This window comes from Moschus berezovskii, chromosome 4, assembly GCF_049115385.1.
Source record: "Moschus berezovskii isolate FMDL1 chromosome 4, NW_MosBer_1.0, whole genome shotgun sequence".
NCBI classification, from domain to species: Eukaryota; Metazoa; Chordata; class Mammalia; order Artiodactyla; family Moschidae; genus Moschus; species Moschus berezovskii.
Window position 1 is genome coordinate 92048845 of NC_142463.1, and position 17704 is coordinate 92066548.

The window sequence follows — 17704 nt, forward strand, 5'->3', positions numbered from 1 at the left end:
ATATTCACTTACTGAGTTGAGCTTCATGCTGAGGACTTTGGTGCTGGCACTGTTGTGACCGCCTGTAAATTGTTTCTCCTGCCTTGAGTGCCTGTTTAAATAACCTTTCGGCATCTACAATAGTTGTTGCTTCTTCCTCAGCCAGTAGAACATATGCAGTGGCACAGCTTTAAAGAAAGCAAGCAAGGCAGTTTTAAGGAAAATGGTAAAGCAAGTAGTTTCTTTCAGTTCAGTTCAGTTGCTCAGTTGTGTCCGACTCTTTGCGACCCCATGAATCACAGCACGCCAGGCCTCCCTGTCCATCACCAACTCCCGGAGTCCACCCAAACCCACGTCCATTGAGTCGATGATGCCATCCAACCATCTCATCCTCTGTCATCCCCTTCTCCTCCTGCCCTCAATCTTTCCCAGCATCAAGGTCTTTTTCAATGAGTCAGTTCTTCACATCAGGTGACCAAAGTATTAGAGTTTCAGCTTCAACATCAGTCCTTCCAATGAACACCCAGGATTGCTCTCCCTTAGTATGGACTGGTTGGATCTCCTTGCAGTTCAAGGGACTCTCAAGAGTCTTCTCCAACACCACAATTCAAAAGCATCAATTCTTCGGCGCTCAGCTTTCTTTATAGTCCAACTCTCACATCCACACGTGACCACTGGAAAAACCATAGCCTTGACTAGACAGAGCTTTGTTTGTAGTTTCTTTGGGGTATGTCTATTTACATAACATTTCCCTGTCTTTACCTAAACTTTTTGTAATAGGGAAGAACATTTTCTATTCTATTACAAGTTAATCACTAAACGGATGTTGCCTATAGATTTAAATTATACATAATTATACATAATAATCCAACTCTCAGAACTCTGCCTCCCAGGTTATAAGCATTATGCTAAAAGACTTTTATTTAGCTCACAGGAAACGTGTTGGTCAGGCCTACCTGGGAGGAACATACTCCTCCAGAGGTGGATGGGAACCAGGAAATGTTTGACTTCACTCCATCCCCTTTTAGTATAAAAGAAGATTGAATTCTAACTCAGGCAAGAGAGTTCTTTGTAAGCATAAATGCACCATCTTCTTGATTTTCTGGCTTTCAGAATAAAGCTGTTATTCCTTACCCCAACAACTCATTGCTCAATTACTGGCCTGTTATATGGCAAGCGCTCACTACCAGGTCAGACTTGGTAACAAATTTCAGTTATTCATAAACACTTTCTATTTTTTGTTTTTGTTCCATTACTGTTGTTATACCCATCTTGTGAAGGGGTAGCAAATTGTGTTTTTCATTTTTATTTCTCTTACAATGAGTGACATTGAGTACCTCGTTATGTACTTTTTGGTCATTTGTATATCTTGAAAAAATGTCTATTCAAATCCTTTGCCCATTTTTAATTGGGTTGTCTTTGTTACTGAGTTGTAAGAGCTCTTGCTATGTTCTCAATACTAGGCCCTTTTCACTTTTTTGACAATATCCTTTGATTGCACAAAAACTTTTAATTTTGATGAAATCTAATTTATCTAACCATCCCCAAGAAAAAGAAATGCAAAAGGCAAAACAGTTGTCTGAGGAAGCCTTAAAAATTAGCTGAGAAAAGAAGAGAAGTTAAAGACAAAGGAGAAAAGGAAAGATATACCCATTTGAATGCAAAGTTCCAAAGAATAAGCAAGAAAAGATAAGAAAGCCTTCCTCAGTGATCAATGAAAAGAAATAGAGGAAAACAATAGAATGGGAAAGACTAGGGATCTCTTCAAGAAAATAAGAGGTATCAAGGGAACATTTTATGCAAAGATGGGCAAAATAAAGGACAGAAATGGTATGGACCAAACAGAAGCAGAAGATATTAAGAAGGGGTGGCAAGAATACACAGAAGAACTATACAAAAAAGATCTTCATGACTCATATAACCACGATGGTGTGATCACTCACCTAGAGCCAGACATCCTGGAATGTGAAGTCAAGTGGGCCTTAGGAAGCATCACTGCGAATAAAGCAAGTGGAAGTAATAGAATTCCAGTTGAGCTATTTCAAATCCTAAAAGATGATGCTGTGAAAGTGCTGCACTCAATATGCCAGCAAATTTGGAAAACTCAGCAGTGGCCACGGGACTGGAAAAGATCAGTTTTCATTCCAATCCCAAAGAAAGGCAACGCCAAAGAATGTTCAAACTACCACACAATTGCATTCCTCTCACATGCTAGCAAAGTACTGCTCAAAATTCTCTAAGTCAGGCTTCAATAGTATGTGAACCGTGAGCTTCCAGATGTTCAAGCTGGATTTAGAAAAGGCAGAGGAACCAGAGATCAAATTGCCACCTGCTGGAAAAAGCAAGAGTTCCAGAAAAACATCTACTTCTGCTTTATTGATTATGCTAAAGCTCTGACTGTGTAGATCACAACAAACTGGAAAATTTTTCAAGAGATGGAAATACCAGACCACCTGACCTGCCTCCTGAGAAGTCTGTATGCAGGCAAGCAGCAACAGTTAGAACTGGACATGGAACAACAGATTGGTTCCAAATTGGGAAAGGAATATGTCAAGGCTATATATTGTCACCCTGCTTATTTAACGTATATGCAGAGTACATCATGAGAAATGCTGGGCTGGAAGAAGCACAAGCTGGAATCAAGATTGCCGGGAGAAACTTCAATAACCAGATACATAGATGACACCACACTTATGGCAGAAAGTGAAGAGGAACTAAAGAGCCTCTTGATGAAAATGAAAGAGGAGAGTGAAAAAGCCGGCTTAAAACAACATTAAAAAAACTAAGATCATGACATCCGGTCCCATCACTTCATGGCAAATAGATGGGGAATCACTGGAAACAGTGAGAGACTTTATTTTCTTGGGCTCCAAAATCACTGCAGATGGTAACTGCAACCATGAAATTAAAAAGATGCTTGGTCCTTGGAAGAAAAGCTATGATCAACCTAGACAGCATATTAAAAAGCAGAGACATTACCAACAAAGGTCCATCTAGTCAAAGTGATGGTTTTTCCAGCAGTCACGTATGGGTGTGAGAGTTGGACTATAAAAAAAGCTGAGCGCCGAAGAATTGATGCTTTGAACTGTGGTGTTGGAGAAGACTCTTGAGAGTCCCTTGGACTGCAAGGAGATCCAACCAGTCAATCCTAAAGGAAATCAGTCCTGAATATTCACTGGAAGGACTGATGCTGAAGCTGAAATTCCAACACTTTGGCCACCTGATGCAAAGAACTGACTCCTTGGAAAAGACCCTGATGCTGGGAAAGATTGAAGGCAGGAGGAGAAGGGGATGACAGAGGATGAGATGGTTGGATGGCATCAGCGACTCAATGGACATGAGTTTGAGCAAGCTCCAGGAGCTGGTGATAGACAGGGAAGCTTGGCATGCTGCAGTTCCTGGAGTCGCAAAGAGTCGGACATGACTGAGAGACTGAACTGAATTTATCTAATTTTCCTTTTTTGGCTTGTGCTTCTGCTGTCATGTCTAAGAAACCACTGCCAAATCAATAGTGATGAACATTCTAAAAGTTTTATAGTTTTAGCTTTTAAGTTTAGCTCTTTGTTTACCATTTAATTAATTGTATATGGTATGAGTCAAGGGTCTAACTTCATATGTTTGTTATGTGGTTATCAAGCTGTTACTGTTTGTTGAAGACTATTCTTTCCCCCATTGAATGGTCTTGGCACCCTTTTAAAAAATCAATTGACCATTGGGACTTCCCTGGTGGACCAGTGATTGAGCATCTCCCTTGCAGTTAAGGGGATGCACGTTCAATCCCTGGTTGGGGAACCTGAACCCCACATATTGCAGAGCGACTGAGCCTGCCTGCTGCAACAAAACATCCCACATGCTACAACAAAGACTTTGCATGCCACAACTAAGACCTGAGGCAGCCAAATAAAAAAAAAATTTTTTTAAAAAAGAGAGAACACACATTGGACTTTTAAAAAAACTCAACTGACCATAGATGTACGAGGTTATTTCTGAACTCTCAGTTTGATACCAGTAATCCAGAAGACTATCCTTAAGATTTAATTATTGGTGCTTCATAGTAAGTTTTGAAATCAGGAAATGAGTCTTCCAACTTTGCTCTTTTTCAAGATTGTTTCATGTTTCATCTACTTGAAGTCTCATATTTTTAAGACCATATTTTAAGATATTTTGTCCATTTCTGCAAAACCAGCAAGTGAAATTTCAATAGAGATTACAATGAATTCGTACATCAACTTGACAAATACTAGCATCCTAACAATAATAAGTGTTCCAACCCATGAACATGATGTCTTTTCATTTATTTAAGTCTTCTTTAACCTTTTGATAATACTTTGTAGTTTTCAGTGTATAAGTCTTGCACTTCCTTGGTTATTCTTAAATGTTTTGATATTTTTGATGCTACCATAAATGGAACTGTTTTCTTAATTCCGCTTCAGATTGTTCACTGCTATTGAATAAAAATACAACTGATTTTATGTTGATTTTGTTTCCTGCAACTTTGTTGAACTTTTTTAGTAGCTCCAATAGTTCTATGGTAGATTTTTTAAGATTTCCTACATATAAGATCATGTCATCTTTGAACAGAAATACAAAAGCCATTTTCCTCCTCTTATTACCTAAGTGGATTGGTTAGCACTTCCAGTACACTGTTAAATTGAAGTGGCAAGAGCAGACATGCATATGTGCTCAGTCATGTCTAGCTCTTTGCAACCCCATGGACTGTAGCCTGCTAAGCTCCTGTGTCCACAGAATTCTCCAGGCAAGAATACTGGAGAGGTTTGCTATCTCCTACTCCAGGCAATGTTCCCAAACCAGGGATGGTTTCCTATGTCTCCTGCATTGGAAGGTAGATTCTTTACCACTGAGACACCTGGAAGCCTGGCAAGAGCAGGCTTTCTTGCCTATTCTTGATCTTAGAGGGCAAGCTCTCAGCCTTTCAGTCTTAAGTATGTAGTTAGCTATAGGTTTTTCAGAGATGTCCTTAACAGTCTGAGGAAGTTTCCTCACATGCCTTGTTTTTATAATGAAATGGTGTTGGATTTTGTCAAATACTTTTTTAGCATCAACAGAGATGACTGCATGGTTCTTGTCTATCAATGTGGTGTCTTACGTTGAATGATTTTCACATATTAAACCACCCTTGCCTCCCTGGCATAATCCCACTTGGTCACATAATTCTTTTGAATAATTCTTTTAATTTGCTGCTGGTATGCTAGTATTTTGTTGAAAATTTCTCCATCTCTATTCATAGTGAATATAGTCTGTAGTTTTTGTTTCCAACGATGTCTTTCTTTGCTTTTGGTCTTAGAATAGTACTGGCCTCACAGAGTAAGTTAGGAAGACTTACCTCCTCATCTATTTCTTTGAAGAGATTAAGAAGGATAGTTAATTCTTCATTAAAAGTTTGGTAGAAATCACTGGTGAAGTAATCTAGTCCTAGGATTTCTTTGGAATTTTTAACTGAAATCTCTTCATTGGTTACAGGTATATCCAGATTTTCTATTTCTTCTGAAGTCAGTCTTGGTAGTTTGTGCATTTCATTTGTCCATTTCAGTCAAGTTATCCAATTTGGCACACAACTGTTCGTAGCATTCTCTCACAATATTTTTAATTTCTTTAAGGTTGTAGTAATGTCCCCAGTTTCATTCTTGATTTTAAGTAAGCTGAGTCTTCCCTTTTTTAACTGGTCATCTAACTTAAAGTTTGTCAGGTCTGTTGATCTCTTAAAAAAAAAAAAACCTTTAGTTTCATTGATTCTATTTTTTTTATTCTCTATTTTGTTTATATCTAATATTTATTACACTTGATCTTAGCCAAAAGGCCGAGAAGACTGGACATGGAACAAAAAACTGGTTCCAAATCAGGAAAGGCGTATATCAAGGCTGTATATTGTGACCCTGCTTATTTAACTTATACGCATAGTACATCATGCAAAATGCTGGGCTGGATAAAGCACAAGCTGGAATCAAGATTGCCGGAAGAAATACCAGTAACCTCAGATATGCAGATGACACCACACTCATGGCAGAAAGTGAAGAACTAAACAACCCTGTGATGAAAGTGAAAGAGGAGGGTGAACAAGCTCACTTAAAACCCAACATTCAGAAAACTAAGATCATGACATCTGGTCCCATCACTTCATGGCAAATAGATGGGGAATCAATGGAAACAGTGAGAGACTTTTTTTCTTGGGCTCCAAAATCACTGCAGATGGTGACTGCAGCCATGAAATTAAAAGACAGTTACTCCTTGGAAGGAAAGTTATGACCAACCTAGACAGCATATTAAAAAGCAGAGACATTACCAGCAAAGGTCCATCTAGTCAAAGTGATGGTTTTTCCAGTAGTCATGTATGGATGTGAGAGTTGGACTATAAAGAAGGCTGAGTGCCGAAGAATTGATGCCTTTGACCTGTGGTGTTGGAGAAGACTCTTGAGAGTTCCCTGAACTGCAAGATCTAACCAGTTAGTCTTAAAGGAAATCAATCCTGAATATTCACTGGAAGAACTGATGCTGACACTGAAACTCCAATACTTTAGCCACCTGATGCGAAGAACTGACTCCTTGGAAAAGACCTTGATGCTGGGAAAGACTGAAGGCAGGAGGAAAAGGGGACGACAGAGGGTGAGATGGTTGGATGGCATCAGCGACTCGATGAACATGAGTTTGAGTAAGCTCCAGAAGTTGGTGATGGATAGGGAAGCCTGGTGTACTGCAGTCCATGGGGTCGCAAAGAGTTGGACATGACTGAGTGACTGAACTGAACTGAATCTTTATTACTCCCTCCCTTCTGCCTCGAGTTTAGTTGGCTCTTCATTTTCTAACTCCTTAAGGTATAAAGCTAAGTTCCTGATTTAAGATCTTTTTTCTTTATTAATGTAGGTATTCACAGCTATAAATTTTTCTCTGAGCATGTACTGCTTTTGTTGTATTTCATGATTTTTGATATGTTATTTTTTCATTTTCACTCATCCCAAAGCATTTTTCTAATTTATCTTGTGATTTCTCTTTTGACATTATTTGTCTATAGAGTTTGTTGTTTAATTTCCACACATTCCAATATGGTGAAATTTTTGAATTTCCTTCTGTTACTGACTCCTAGTTTCATTTCATAGTAGTGAGGGTAGATAGTTTATATGATTACAATCATTTTAAGTTTACTGAGAATTATTTATGTCCTAACTATGATGTATCCTGGAGAATGTTCCATGTACACTTTGGGTATATGGAAATGTTGTTGGGTAGATATCTATTAGATACAGATACAGTATTTGGTTCACAGTATTGTTCATTCAACATGTCTTCTATTTCTTTGTGTATCTTTTGTCTAGTTATTCTATTCATTATTGAAAATGAGGTGCTGATGTCTTCAACTATTATTGTTTAACTCTTTATTTCTCCCTCAATTCTGTCATCTTTTGGTTCATACACTTGGGGCTCTCTTATTAAATGTATACAAGTTTATAATTGTTGTATCTTCTTGATAAATTAAATATTTGTCATTATATAATGTCAAACTTTGTCTTGTAAAAATTTTTGTCTTAAAGTCTATTTTGTCTGGTATTAGTTTAACCACTCCATCTCTCTTTGGTTACTATTTGTATGGAATATATTTTTCTACACTTTCACTTTAGAATGCTCAAACTACCACACAATTGCACTCATCTCACACGCTAGTAAAGTCAAGCTCAAAATTCTCCAAGCCAGGCTTCAGCAGTATGTAGACCGTGAACTCCCAGATGTTCAAGCAGGTTTTAGAAAAGGCAGAGGCACCAGAGATCAAATTGCCAACATCCGCTGGATCATGGAGAAAGCAAGAGAGTTCCAGAAAAACATCTATTTCTGCTTCATTGACTATGCCAAAGCCTTTGACTGTGTGGATCACAATAAACTGTGGAACATTCTGAAAGAGATGGGAACCCCAGACCACCTGACCTGCCTCTTGAGAAACCTGTATGCAGGTCAGGAAGCAACAGTTAGAACTGGACATGGAACAACAGACTGGTTCCAAATAGGAAAAGGTGTACGTCAAGGTTGTATATTGTCACCTTGCTTATTTAACTTATATGCAGAGTACATCATGAGGAACGCTGGGCTGGAAGAAGCACAAGCTGGAATCAAGATTGCCGGGAGAAATATCAATAACCTCAGATATGCAGATGACACCACCCTTATGGCAGAAAGTGAAGAGGAACTCAAAAGCCTCTTGATGAAAGTGAAAGAGGAGAGTGAAAAGGTTGGCTTGAAGCTCAACATTCAGAAAACTAAGATCATGGCATCTGGTCCCATCACTTCATGGGAAATAGATGGAAAAACAGTGGAAACAGTGTCAGACTTTATTTTTCTGGGCTCCAAAATCACTGCAGATGCTGACTGCAGCCATGAAATTAAAAGACGCTTGCTCCTTGGAGGGAAGGTTATGACCAACCTTGATAGTATATTGAAAAGCAGAGACATTACTTTGCCAACCAAGGTCCGTCTAGTCAAGGCAATGGTTTTTCCCGTGGTCATGTATGGATGTGAGAGTTGGACTGTGAAGAGGGCTGACTGCCGAAGAATCGATGATTTTGAACTGTGGTGTTCGAGAAAACTCTTGAGAGTCCCTTGGACTGCAAGGAGATCCAACCAGACCACTCTAAAGGAGATCAATCCTGGGTGTTCATTGGAAGGACTGATGCTAAAGGTGAAACTCCAATACTTTGGACACCTCATGCGAAGAGTTGACTCACTGGAAAAGAGTCTGATGCTGGGAGGGATTGGGGGCAGGAGGAGACAGGGAAGACAGAGAATGAGATGGCTGGCTGGCATCACCGACTCAATGGACATGAGTTTGAGTTAACTCCGGGAGTTGATGACGGGCAGGGAGGCCTGGCGTGCTGTGATTCATGGGGTCGCAAAGAGTCGGACACGACTGAGCGACTGAACTGAACTGAACTGAACTGAAGGCAAAGTTGTAAACTGCCTGACTGAATGTTTAAGGTATGCCCCCATACACACACAGAACCCATCTGCAAAGACTTGTTTTTTGTTTTGTTTTTTATTTCAGGGGTTTAGGGCAATCTCTATCAAGTCACTAACTATTATGCTAAAAGAGCAGAGACTTCACTAGTCACTCATGACAGAGAATATAAACTACAAAATCAGTTCAGAAGTTACTAAACAAACAACTATAAACAGCAACAACAACCCTTGGGGAGGAGAGGAAATCTGATTTCTAGAGTTGCTAGATTATAATATTTTAAATTTCCAGTTTTCAACAAAAAAATTATAAGACACACAAAGCAGCAAAACATGCCTTTCACAGAGACAAGAAGGAAATGAATAGAAACTGCCCTTGAGGAAGCCCAGACTTTGGACTTTTCTTTAAATCAACTATTTAAAATATGCTCAAGGAGGTAAAGGAAGCCATATACAAAGAATTAAATGAAACCTTGAGAATCTGTCTCGGATTAGAGAATATCAGTGAAGAGGTAGAAATGATAAAAGCTAAATAGAAATTCTAGAGTTGAAAAGTTTAACTGAAATTTAAAATTTCCTATTGGGGTTCAGCAGCAGATCTAAACAGGCAGAAGAAGGAATCAGAAAACTTGATTTTGGTCAAAAATAAAAGAATGAAGCAAAGAGAACAGAGCCTAAGAAACCTGTGGGACACTGTTAAACACACTTACCTATGCATAATGGAGTCCCAGAAAGATAGAAAGAGGCAAAAAAGACTATTTGAAGAAAAATTGGCTGAAAAGACTCCAAATTTGATGAAAGGTATGGATCATCAAAGAAGCTCAACACACCCCACAGAAGACATACTCAAAGATATCCACAATGAGATACATTATAATCAAGGATTCAAAAATCAGAGATAAGGGCAGATACCTGAAAGCAGCAAGAGAGAAGCAACTCATCACGTATTAGTTCAGTTCAGTTCAGTCGCTCAGTTGTGTCCGACTCTTTGCGACCCCATGAATCACAGCACGCCAGGCCTCCCTGTCCATCACCAACTCCCGGAGTTCACTCAAACTCATGTCCATCGAGTCAGTGATGCCATCCAGCCATCTCATTCTCTGTCGTCCCCGTCTCCTCCCGCCCCCAATTCTTCCTAGCATCAGACTCTTTTCCAGTGAGTCAACTCGACACATGAGGTGGCCAAAGTATTGGAGTTTCACCTTTAGCATCAGTCCTTCAAATGAACACTCAGGATTGATCTCCTTTAGAATGGACTGGTTGGATCTCCTTGCAGTCCAAGGGACTCTCAAGAGTCTTCTCCAGCACCACAGTTCAAAAGCATCAATTCTTTGGCGATCAGCTTTCTTCACAGTCCAACTCTCACATCCATACATGACCACGGGAAAAACCATAGCCTTGACTAGATGGACCTTTGTTGGCAAAGTAATGTCTCTGCTTTTTAATATGCTATCTAGGTTGGCATAACTTTCCTTCCAAGGAGTAAGCGTCTTTTAATTTCATGGCTGCAATCAGCATCCACAGTGATTTAGCTTTCACTTTCTGTTTGTGCAGAACCTGAAAATTAGACAGACATGAGAGCTTAGGGCCTTAAGCCTTTTCTGAGCAAGTGCCCAAACTTGGACATGTGTGAAGCTGCCGAGATTCCTAGGAATATGTGGAAGCTTTTAAAAACCTTTATTTCCCAGTTTCTCATTCCTCAGCCTTTCCTCCCAAGCTTTCTAGTTTGTCTAATTTTGCCTGTTGTTACCCCTTGCTCGTGGCAGTAGGCCCTAACACATTTGCCGTTAAATATTTTCAACAAATGCCAGCCCGCCCACCCCACTAACTGCACCCCCTTCCCCATTATAGCTGTATCAGTGCTGGGAGAGTTTCAAATTAACCAAAGTAAAAAAGGCAAGCCCTTAGAGCTGGTCCTTCATGGGTTCATCAGACCAGTCAGACCATTTTAGAACACAGTTCTTTGAGAATATGATCCAGTCTGCTTCCTCTGATAGACGGAATTATACCCAGAAGAGTGACTATTGTCTTCAAGGCTACCACTGAGCTAGGGGGTGGAGGATGGGGTTCACGTAAGTTAAAACACCAAAAATAAATAAATAAATAAAACTCTCTTAAAGAAATTCAGTTCTTTCTTAAAATTGATTAAGCATTCTCCAGATTGCAATAAACTTTTGATTCATTTTCAGAGTCTCAATAAACTTGATTCACTGCTTGCTGAGTTCCCTATACTGACATTTCTGTTCTACCTTGGGTAAGTCTTCTTAATAAGGATTAATATATCTGTGGTAGGGGAGAAAGGAGGAGTATGGGGACAATGCTAAATTCACATTATTCAGGAGGCATTCCTTGATTAATCCCAACTAGGCCCATTTTTTACTCTTGGCATTTATTTAATATTACATCAATATTTATTGATCTTATTTAAATATTAAGTTCACTTATACTTTTTAAAATATAAAGTTGATAGAAGGAACTTTAAAAATATAAATGCTGCTAACATTAAAAATAATAAGGTTAGAGCCATGTTTTTCTTATTTTGAATTCCCTTCCCAATCCTCCAATTCTACTAGCAACTACAGGTCTCAGGACTGAATGAATGCTTTCAGTGAATGACATAAATGAAAAACAAAATTAAAATGGGTGGCATAAGTATTTTAGTACTCTATCAAGTATTATCATCAATTAGATCAGTATTCTCCCTTTTGAAAAATATTTCTACATAATTCATATTCAAAAGCATATAAGTTTACAATTTCAGAAGCAAAAAACAAATGTCAATGAACACTGCAAATTTTGTCCCTAGTATGCAAAAAGAGAAAGGGGAACATTAAGGACTCCAAATGTCTTAGGGATAGAAAAAAGAAACAAAATCATTTGACTGGGTTTCCTTCAAAACAACCGTATTTTCCATATATTATATTTCAAACTTACTCATTGTTTAATTCTAAAGCTTGATAGGCTGCTTTGATTCGAGCTGGAGGATTCCTTTCTCTCCATGCCTTCTGCATAACTGTAGGAAAAACATTTCGAAAAGTAGATGAGATGGCAAACATAAATTATCTTATGCAAAACATACAAAGAATGATTTAGAAGAATAAACAAAGATTTAAATAACATGTTCTTAAACATAAACAACAAACTGGGGTGATGGCTCATGTTAACCTTATGAAAAGTTTACACTAAATTTGGAAGCTTTACATAAAATAGAAATTAAAATATTATTTATCTGATTTATATGAATAATAACATAGGTGGTACTCAATCAAGTTAACTATATCATTATTATACATGAACATTTATATATCTAAATATATATTAAAATTGACATCAGATTACAATTAATAAAATATTCTTGTTCTTTTATCCTTTTGGAAAGGTTCTATGGAACTGCTAAAGATACACAAAAACCTTAAAAACCAAAGTTTTTATCTAATCAAAGATTCAGTCCACAAAGAATGCTTGAATTTGTATTTTATATTAAAGGGGGGAAAAGGAATTAATTTAGGATACAGTACATTTATGGAAAATATGAGTCTCTACTAACAGTCAAGAAAAGCCTGAATTAGGATCTCTCTGGAATAACAATATTAGTTTTGTTATCATTTACTACACCAAATTGAAAATTTCACAGTAAGCAAAGTTTCTTTAAAATTAAACAAACAAATAAACAAAGAAATCCATGAAACTATCTGGCCTATTTCAAGTTTGATAAGAAAAATAGAGAATCTATGAATGTTGCTTTTGGAAGGAAACCTACAACTGTCCAGAAAGAATAATGTGGAAAACGTTTGAGTTTTCCTTTGGAAACAAAATATTAGTCTTGGCTTAGAAAAGGAGACAATATATTCTACTTGTGTAACAAAAATACATTTCTCATATCAAACGTCACTAGCTAGCTGACAGCTAATGCTTCCTGAACTTGACAGATTGATGCAAGTCAGCACCCATATGATAATAACCAGATAAAGAATAGCGTTTTGCTTAAACATTAAAATATTACCTAAAAATCAAATATAATACTTAACTTGCCATTTTTGATGATGAGGCTCTCTTCCATACGTTATATAATATTTTCAGGTCCAATTTTGACAATGAATTTTATTAACAATTTAAATGGTTACCTGGTACTCTAGCATATTAAGTATACATAGTAATTTATTTAACCACTTATCTTTTGATGGTTAATTAATTTTTTACTAATATAAAAATACTATGATAACCATCTTTTAACATCTATCTTTGTATACCTGGCCAAATATTTCATTTTTAGAAGTGGAATGGTTAAAAATGTATGCATCTTTTAAAAGACTTTGTATATATATTCCCAAATTCCTTTCAATGAGATTGTATTAATTCACATTTTTTCAGGCAGTACAGGAGAGTGACAATTTCCCCACTTCCTTAACACTGAGTAGTGTCAGTCTTTGCTAATTTAATACATGTTTTCATTTTCTCACTTTCATTTGTATTTCTTCTATTTCTAGTAGTCATCTAATCTACCATTAAGCATTTATTTTTTGTTATTCATATGTTTTCAAATGCTCTATCCAGCCTTATTATCCCTCACAACCAATGCAATTCTAAGCCAAAGAGGAAACGGGAAATAAAGTAGAGGAAGGAAAATATTTACTTCCCTCTAAAACAAGGTTTAGAAATCATTTAGTATTCAACGGTTGATTGAGTATTTAACTGCTGATTTATTATAGTCTTCTAAAGTTCTCTTTAACAATTCGTGATATGCTTAAGAAATAACACAAGCAGTTAATAATTCAATCAAATTTATCTATTTTTCAAGTTAAATACTATTCTAACATGCTAACAAGCAGAAGGGACTAAATACCATTCAATCTAAGACCAGAGGTCAGAAATATAAATGCCTTGAGACCTTGCAGAACTAAAAGCACAAAGCACATACACTGTCTAAAAGAGAGAATCCCAGTTCAGGTCTAACTGATTACTGCCAAGTGGAGACGTGGGTCCATATTTTCCAACTTAAAATTGTAAATCTGGAGTTTAATGTTAAATAATCTCTTGATTATGTCTGTTCAATGTCCTAAATAAACAAATCAATAGCGTAAGAACAAAAATCTACTAATTTAGCGATTACTATAGGAAAAGGAGTACGACAAGGCTGTATATTGTCACCTTGCTTATTTAACTTATATGCAGAGTACATCATGAGGAACGCTGGGCTGGAAGAAGCACAAGCTGGAATCAAGATTGCCAGGAGAAATATCAATAACCTCAGATATGCAGATGATACCACCCTTATGGCAGAAAGTGAAGAGGAACTCAAAAGCCTCTTGATGAAAGTGAAAGAGGAGAGTGAAAAGGTTGGCTTGAAGCTCAACATTCAGAAAACAAAGATCATGGCATCTGGTCCCATCACTTCATGGGAAATAGATGGAAAAACAGTGGAAACAGTGTCAGACTTTATTTTTCTGGGCTTCAAAATCACTGCAGATGCTGACTGCAGCCATGAAATTAAAAGACGTTTACTCCTTGAAAGGAAAGTTATGACCAACCTAGATAGCATATTAAAAAAGCAGTGACACTGCCAACCAAAGTCTGTCTAGTCAAGGCTATGGTTTTTCCAGTAGTCATGTATGGATGTGAGAGTTGGACTGTGAAGAAAGCTGATCGCCGAAGAATCGATGCTTTTGAACTGTGGTGTTGGAGAAGACTCTTGAGAGTCCCTTGGACTGCAAGGAGATCCAACCAGTCCATTCTAAAGGAGATCAATCCTGAGTGTTCATTGGAAGGACTGATGCTAAAGCTGAAACTGCAATACTTTGGCCACCTCATGCGATGAGTTGATTCACTGGAAAAGACTCTGATCCTAGGAAAGGTTGCGGGCGGGAGGAGAAGGGGACGACAGAGAATGAGATGGCTGGATGGCATCACCGATTCTGTGGACATGAGTTTGAGTGAACTCTGGGAGCTGGTGATGGACAGGGAGGCCTGGCGTGCTGTGACTCACGGGGTCGCGGAGAGTCGGACACGACTGAGCGACTGAATTGAACTGAACTGAATGAAAACAGTCCGTCTAGTCAAGGCTATGGTTTTTCCAGTGGTCATGTATGGATGTGAGAGGTGGACTGTGAAGAAAGCTGAGCACCGAAGAATTGATGCTTTTGAACTCTGGTTTTGGAGAAAACTCTTGAGAGTCCCTTGGACAGCAAGGAGTCCATCCAGCCTGTCCAACCAGTCCATCCTGAAGGAGATCAGTCCTGGGTGTTCATTGGAAGGACTGATGCTAAAGCTGAAGCTCCAATACGTTGGCCACCTCATGCGAAGAGTTGACTCACTGGAAAAGAGTCTGATGCTGGGAGGGATCGGGGGCAGGAGGAGAAGTGGACAACAGAGAATGAGATGGCTGGCTGGCATCACCGACTCGATGGACATGAGTTTGAGTGAACTCCGGGAGTTGATGACGGGCAGGGAGGCCTGGCGTGCTGTGATTCATGGGGTCGCAAAGAGTCGGACACAACTAAGCGACTGAACTGAACTGAACTGAGGACAATCTCAGAGACCTCTGGGACAATTTTAAATGCCCCAACATCCGAATCATAGGAATCCCAGAAGAAGAAGACAAGAAAGACCATGAGAAAATACTTGAGATAATAGTTGAAATTTTTCCTAAAATGGGGAAGGAAATAATCACCCAAGTCCAAGAATCCCAGAGAGTCCCAAACAGGATAAACGCAAGGCGAAATACCCCAAGACACATATTAATCAAATTAACAAAGATCAAACACAAAGAACAAATATTAAAAGCAGCAAGAGAAAAGCAACAATTAACACACAAGGGGATCCCCATAAGGATAACAGCTGACCTTTCAATAGAAACTCTTCAGGCCAGGAAGGAATGGAAGAGCATACTTAAAGTGATGAAAGAAAATAACCTACAGCCCAGATTACTGTACCCAGCAAGGATCTCATTCAAATATGAAGGCGAAATCAAAAGCTTTACAGACAGGCAAAAGCTGAGAGAATTCAGCATCACCAAACCAGCTCTCCAACAAATGCTAAAGGACATTCTCTAGACAGGAAACACAGAATGAGTGTATAAACTTGAACCCAAAACAATAAAGAAAATGGCAACAGGATCATAATTATCAATAATTACTTAAACGTAAATGGGTGGAATGCCCCAACCAAAAGACAAAGGCTGGCTGAATGGATACAAAAACAAGAACCCCATATATGTTGTCTACAAGAGACCCACCTCAAAACGAGGGACACATACAGACTGAAAGTGAAGGGCTGGAAAAAGATATTCCACGCAAATATAGATCAAAAGAAAGCAGGAGTAGCAATACTCATATCAGATAAAATAGACTTTAAGAAAAAGGCTGTGAAAAGAGACAACGAAGGACACTATATAATGATCAAAGGCTCAATCCAAGAAGAAGATACAACAATTATAAATATATATGCACCCAACATAGGAGCACCACAATATGTAAGACTTAAGCTAACAAGTATGAAAGGGGAAATCAACAATAATACAATAATACTGGGAGACTTTAATACCCCACTCACACCTATGAATAGATCAACTAAACAGAAAATTAACAAGGAAACACAAAAGTTAAATGATACAATAGACCAGTTAGACCTAATAGATCTCTATAGGTCATTTCACCCCAAAACAATGAATTTCACCTTCTTCTCAAGTGCACACGGAACCTTCTCCAGGATAGATCACATCCTGGGCCATAAATCTAGCCTTGGTAAATTTAAAAAATTGAAATCATTCCAAGCATCTTTTCTGACCACAATGCAATAAGACTAGATCTCAATTACAGGAGAAAAACTATTAAAAATTCTAACATATGGAGGCTGAACAACACGCTGCTAAAATAATGAACAAATCATTGAAGAAATCAAAAAAGAAATCAAAATATGCATAGAAATGAATGAAAATGAAAACACAACAACCCAAAACCTGTGGGACACTGCAAAAGCAGTGCTAAGGGGAAGGTTCATAGCAATACAGGCATACCTCAAGAAACAAGAAAAAAGCCAACTAAATGACCTAACTCTACACCTAAAGCAACTAGAAAAGGAAGAAATGAAGAACCCTAGGGTTAGTAGAAGGAAAGAGATCTTAAAAATTAGGGAAGAAATAAATACAAAAGAAACAAAAGAGACCATAGCAAAAATCAACAAGGCCAAAAGCTGGTTCTTTGAGAGGGTAAATAAAATTGACAAACCACTAGCCAGACTCATCAAGAAACAAAGGGAGAAGAACCAAATCAATAAAATTGGAAATGAAAAGGGAGAGATCACAACAGACAACACAGAAATACTAAGGATCATAAGAGACTATTATCAGCAATTATATGCCAATAAAATGGACAACTTGCAAGAAATGGACAAATTCTTAGAAAAGTATAACTTTCCAAAACTGAACCAGGAAGATATAGAAAATCTTAACGAACCCATCACAAGCTTGGAAATTGAAACTGTAATCAGAAATCTTCCAGCAAACAAAAGCCCAGGTCCAGATGGCTTCACAGCTGAATTCTACCAAAAATTTAGAGAAGAGCTAACACCTATCCTACTCAAACTCTTCCAGAAAATTGCAGAGGAAGGTAAACTTCCTAACTCATTCTAGGAGGCCACCATCACCCTAATACCAAAACCTGACAAAGATGCCACAAAAAAAGAGAATTTCAGGCCAATATCACTGATGAACATAGATGCAAAAATCCTTAACAAAATTCTAGCAATCAGAATCCAACAACACATTAAAAAGATC

At 38.0% G+C, this 17704-nt stretch overlaps 1 protein-coding gene across 10 annotated transcripts in view; it reads right to left on the bottom strand.

Moving 5' to 3' along the window:
- The window catches only part of ST7L (suppression of tumorigenicity 7 like), a 116730-nt gene that overhangs the window by 73632 nt on the left and 25394 nt on the right, over positions 1–17704 (bottom strand). For all 10 annotated transcript variants that reach the window (XM_088835574.1, XM_088835579.1, XM_055401642.2 and 7 more), the window contains 2 exons: positions 11869–11947; positions 13–167 (listed from right to left, as the gene is read on the bottom strand). In XM_088835574.1, the coding sequence (XP_088691700.1) occupies positions 13–167; positions 11869–11947 (234 nt within the window). The remainder of the gene's footprint in view (positions 1–12; positions 168–11868; positions 11948–17704) is intronic.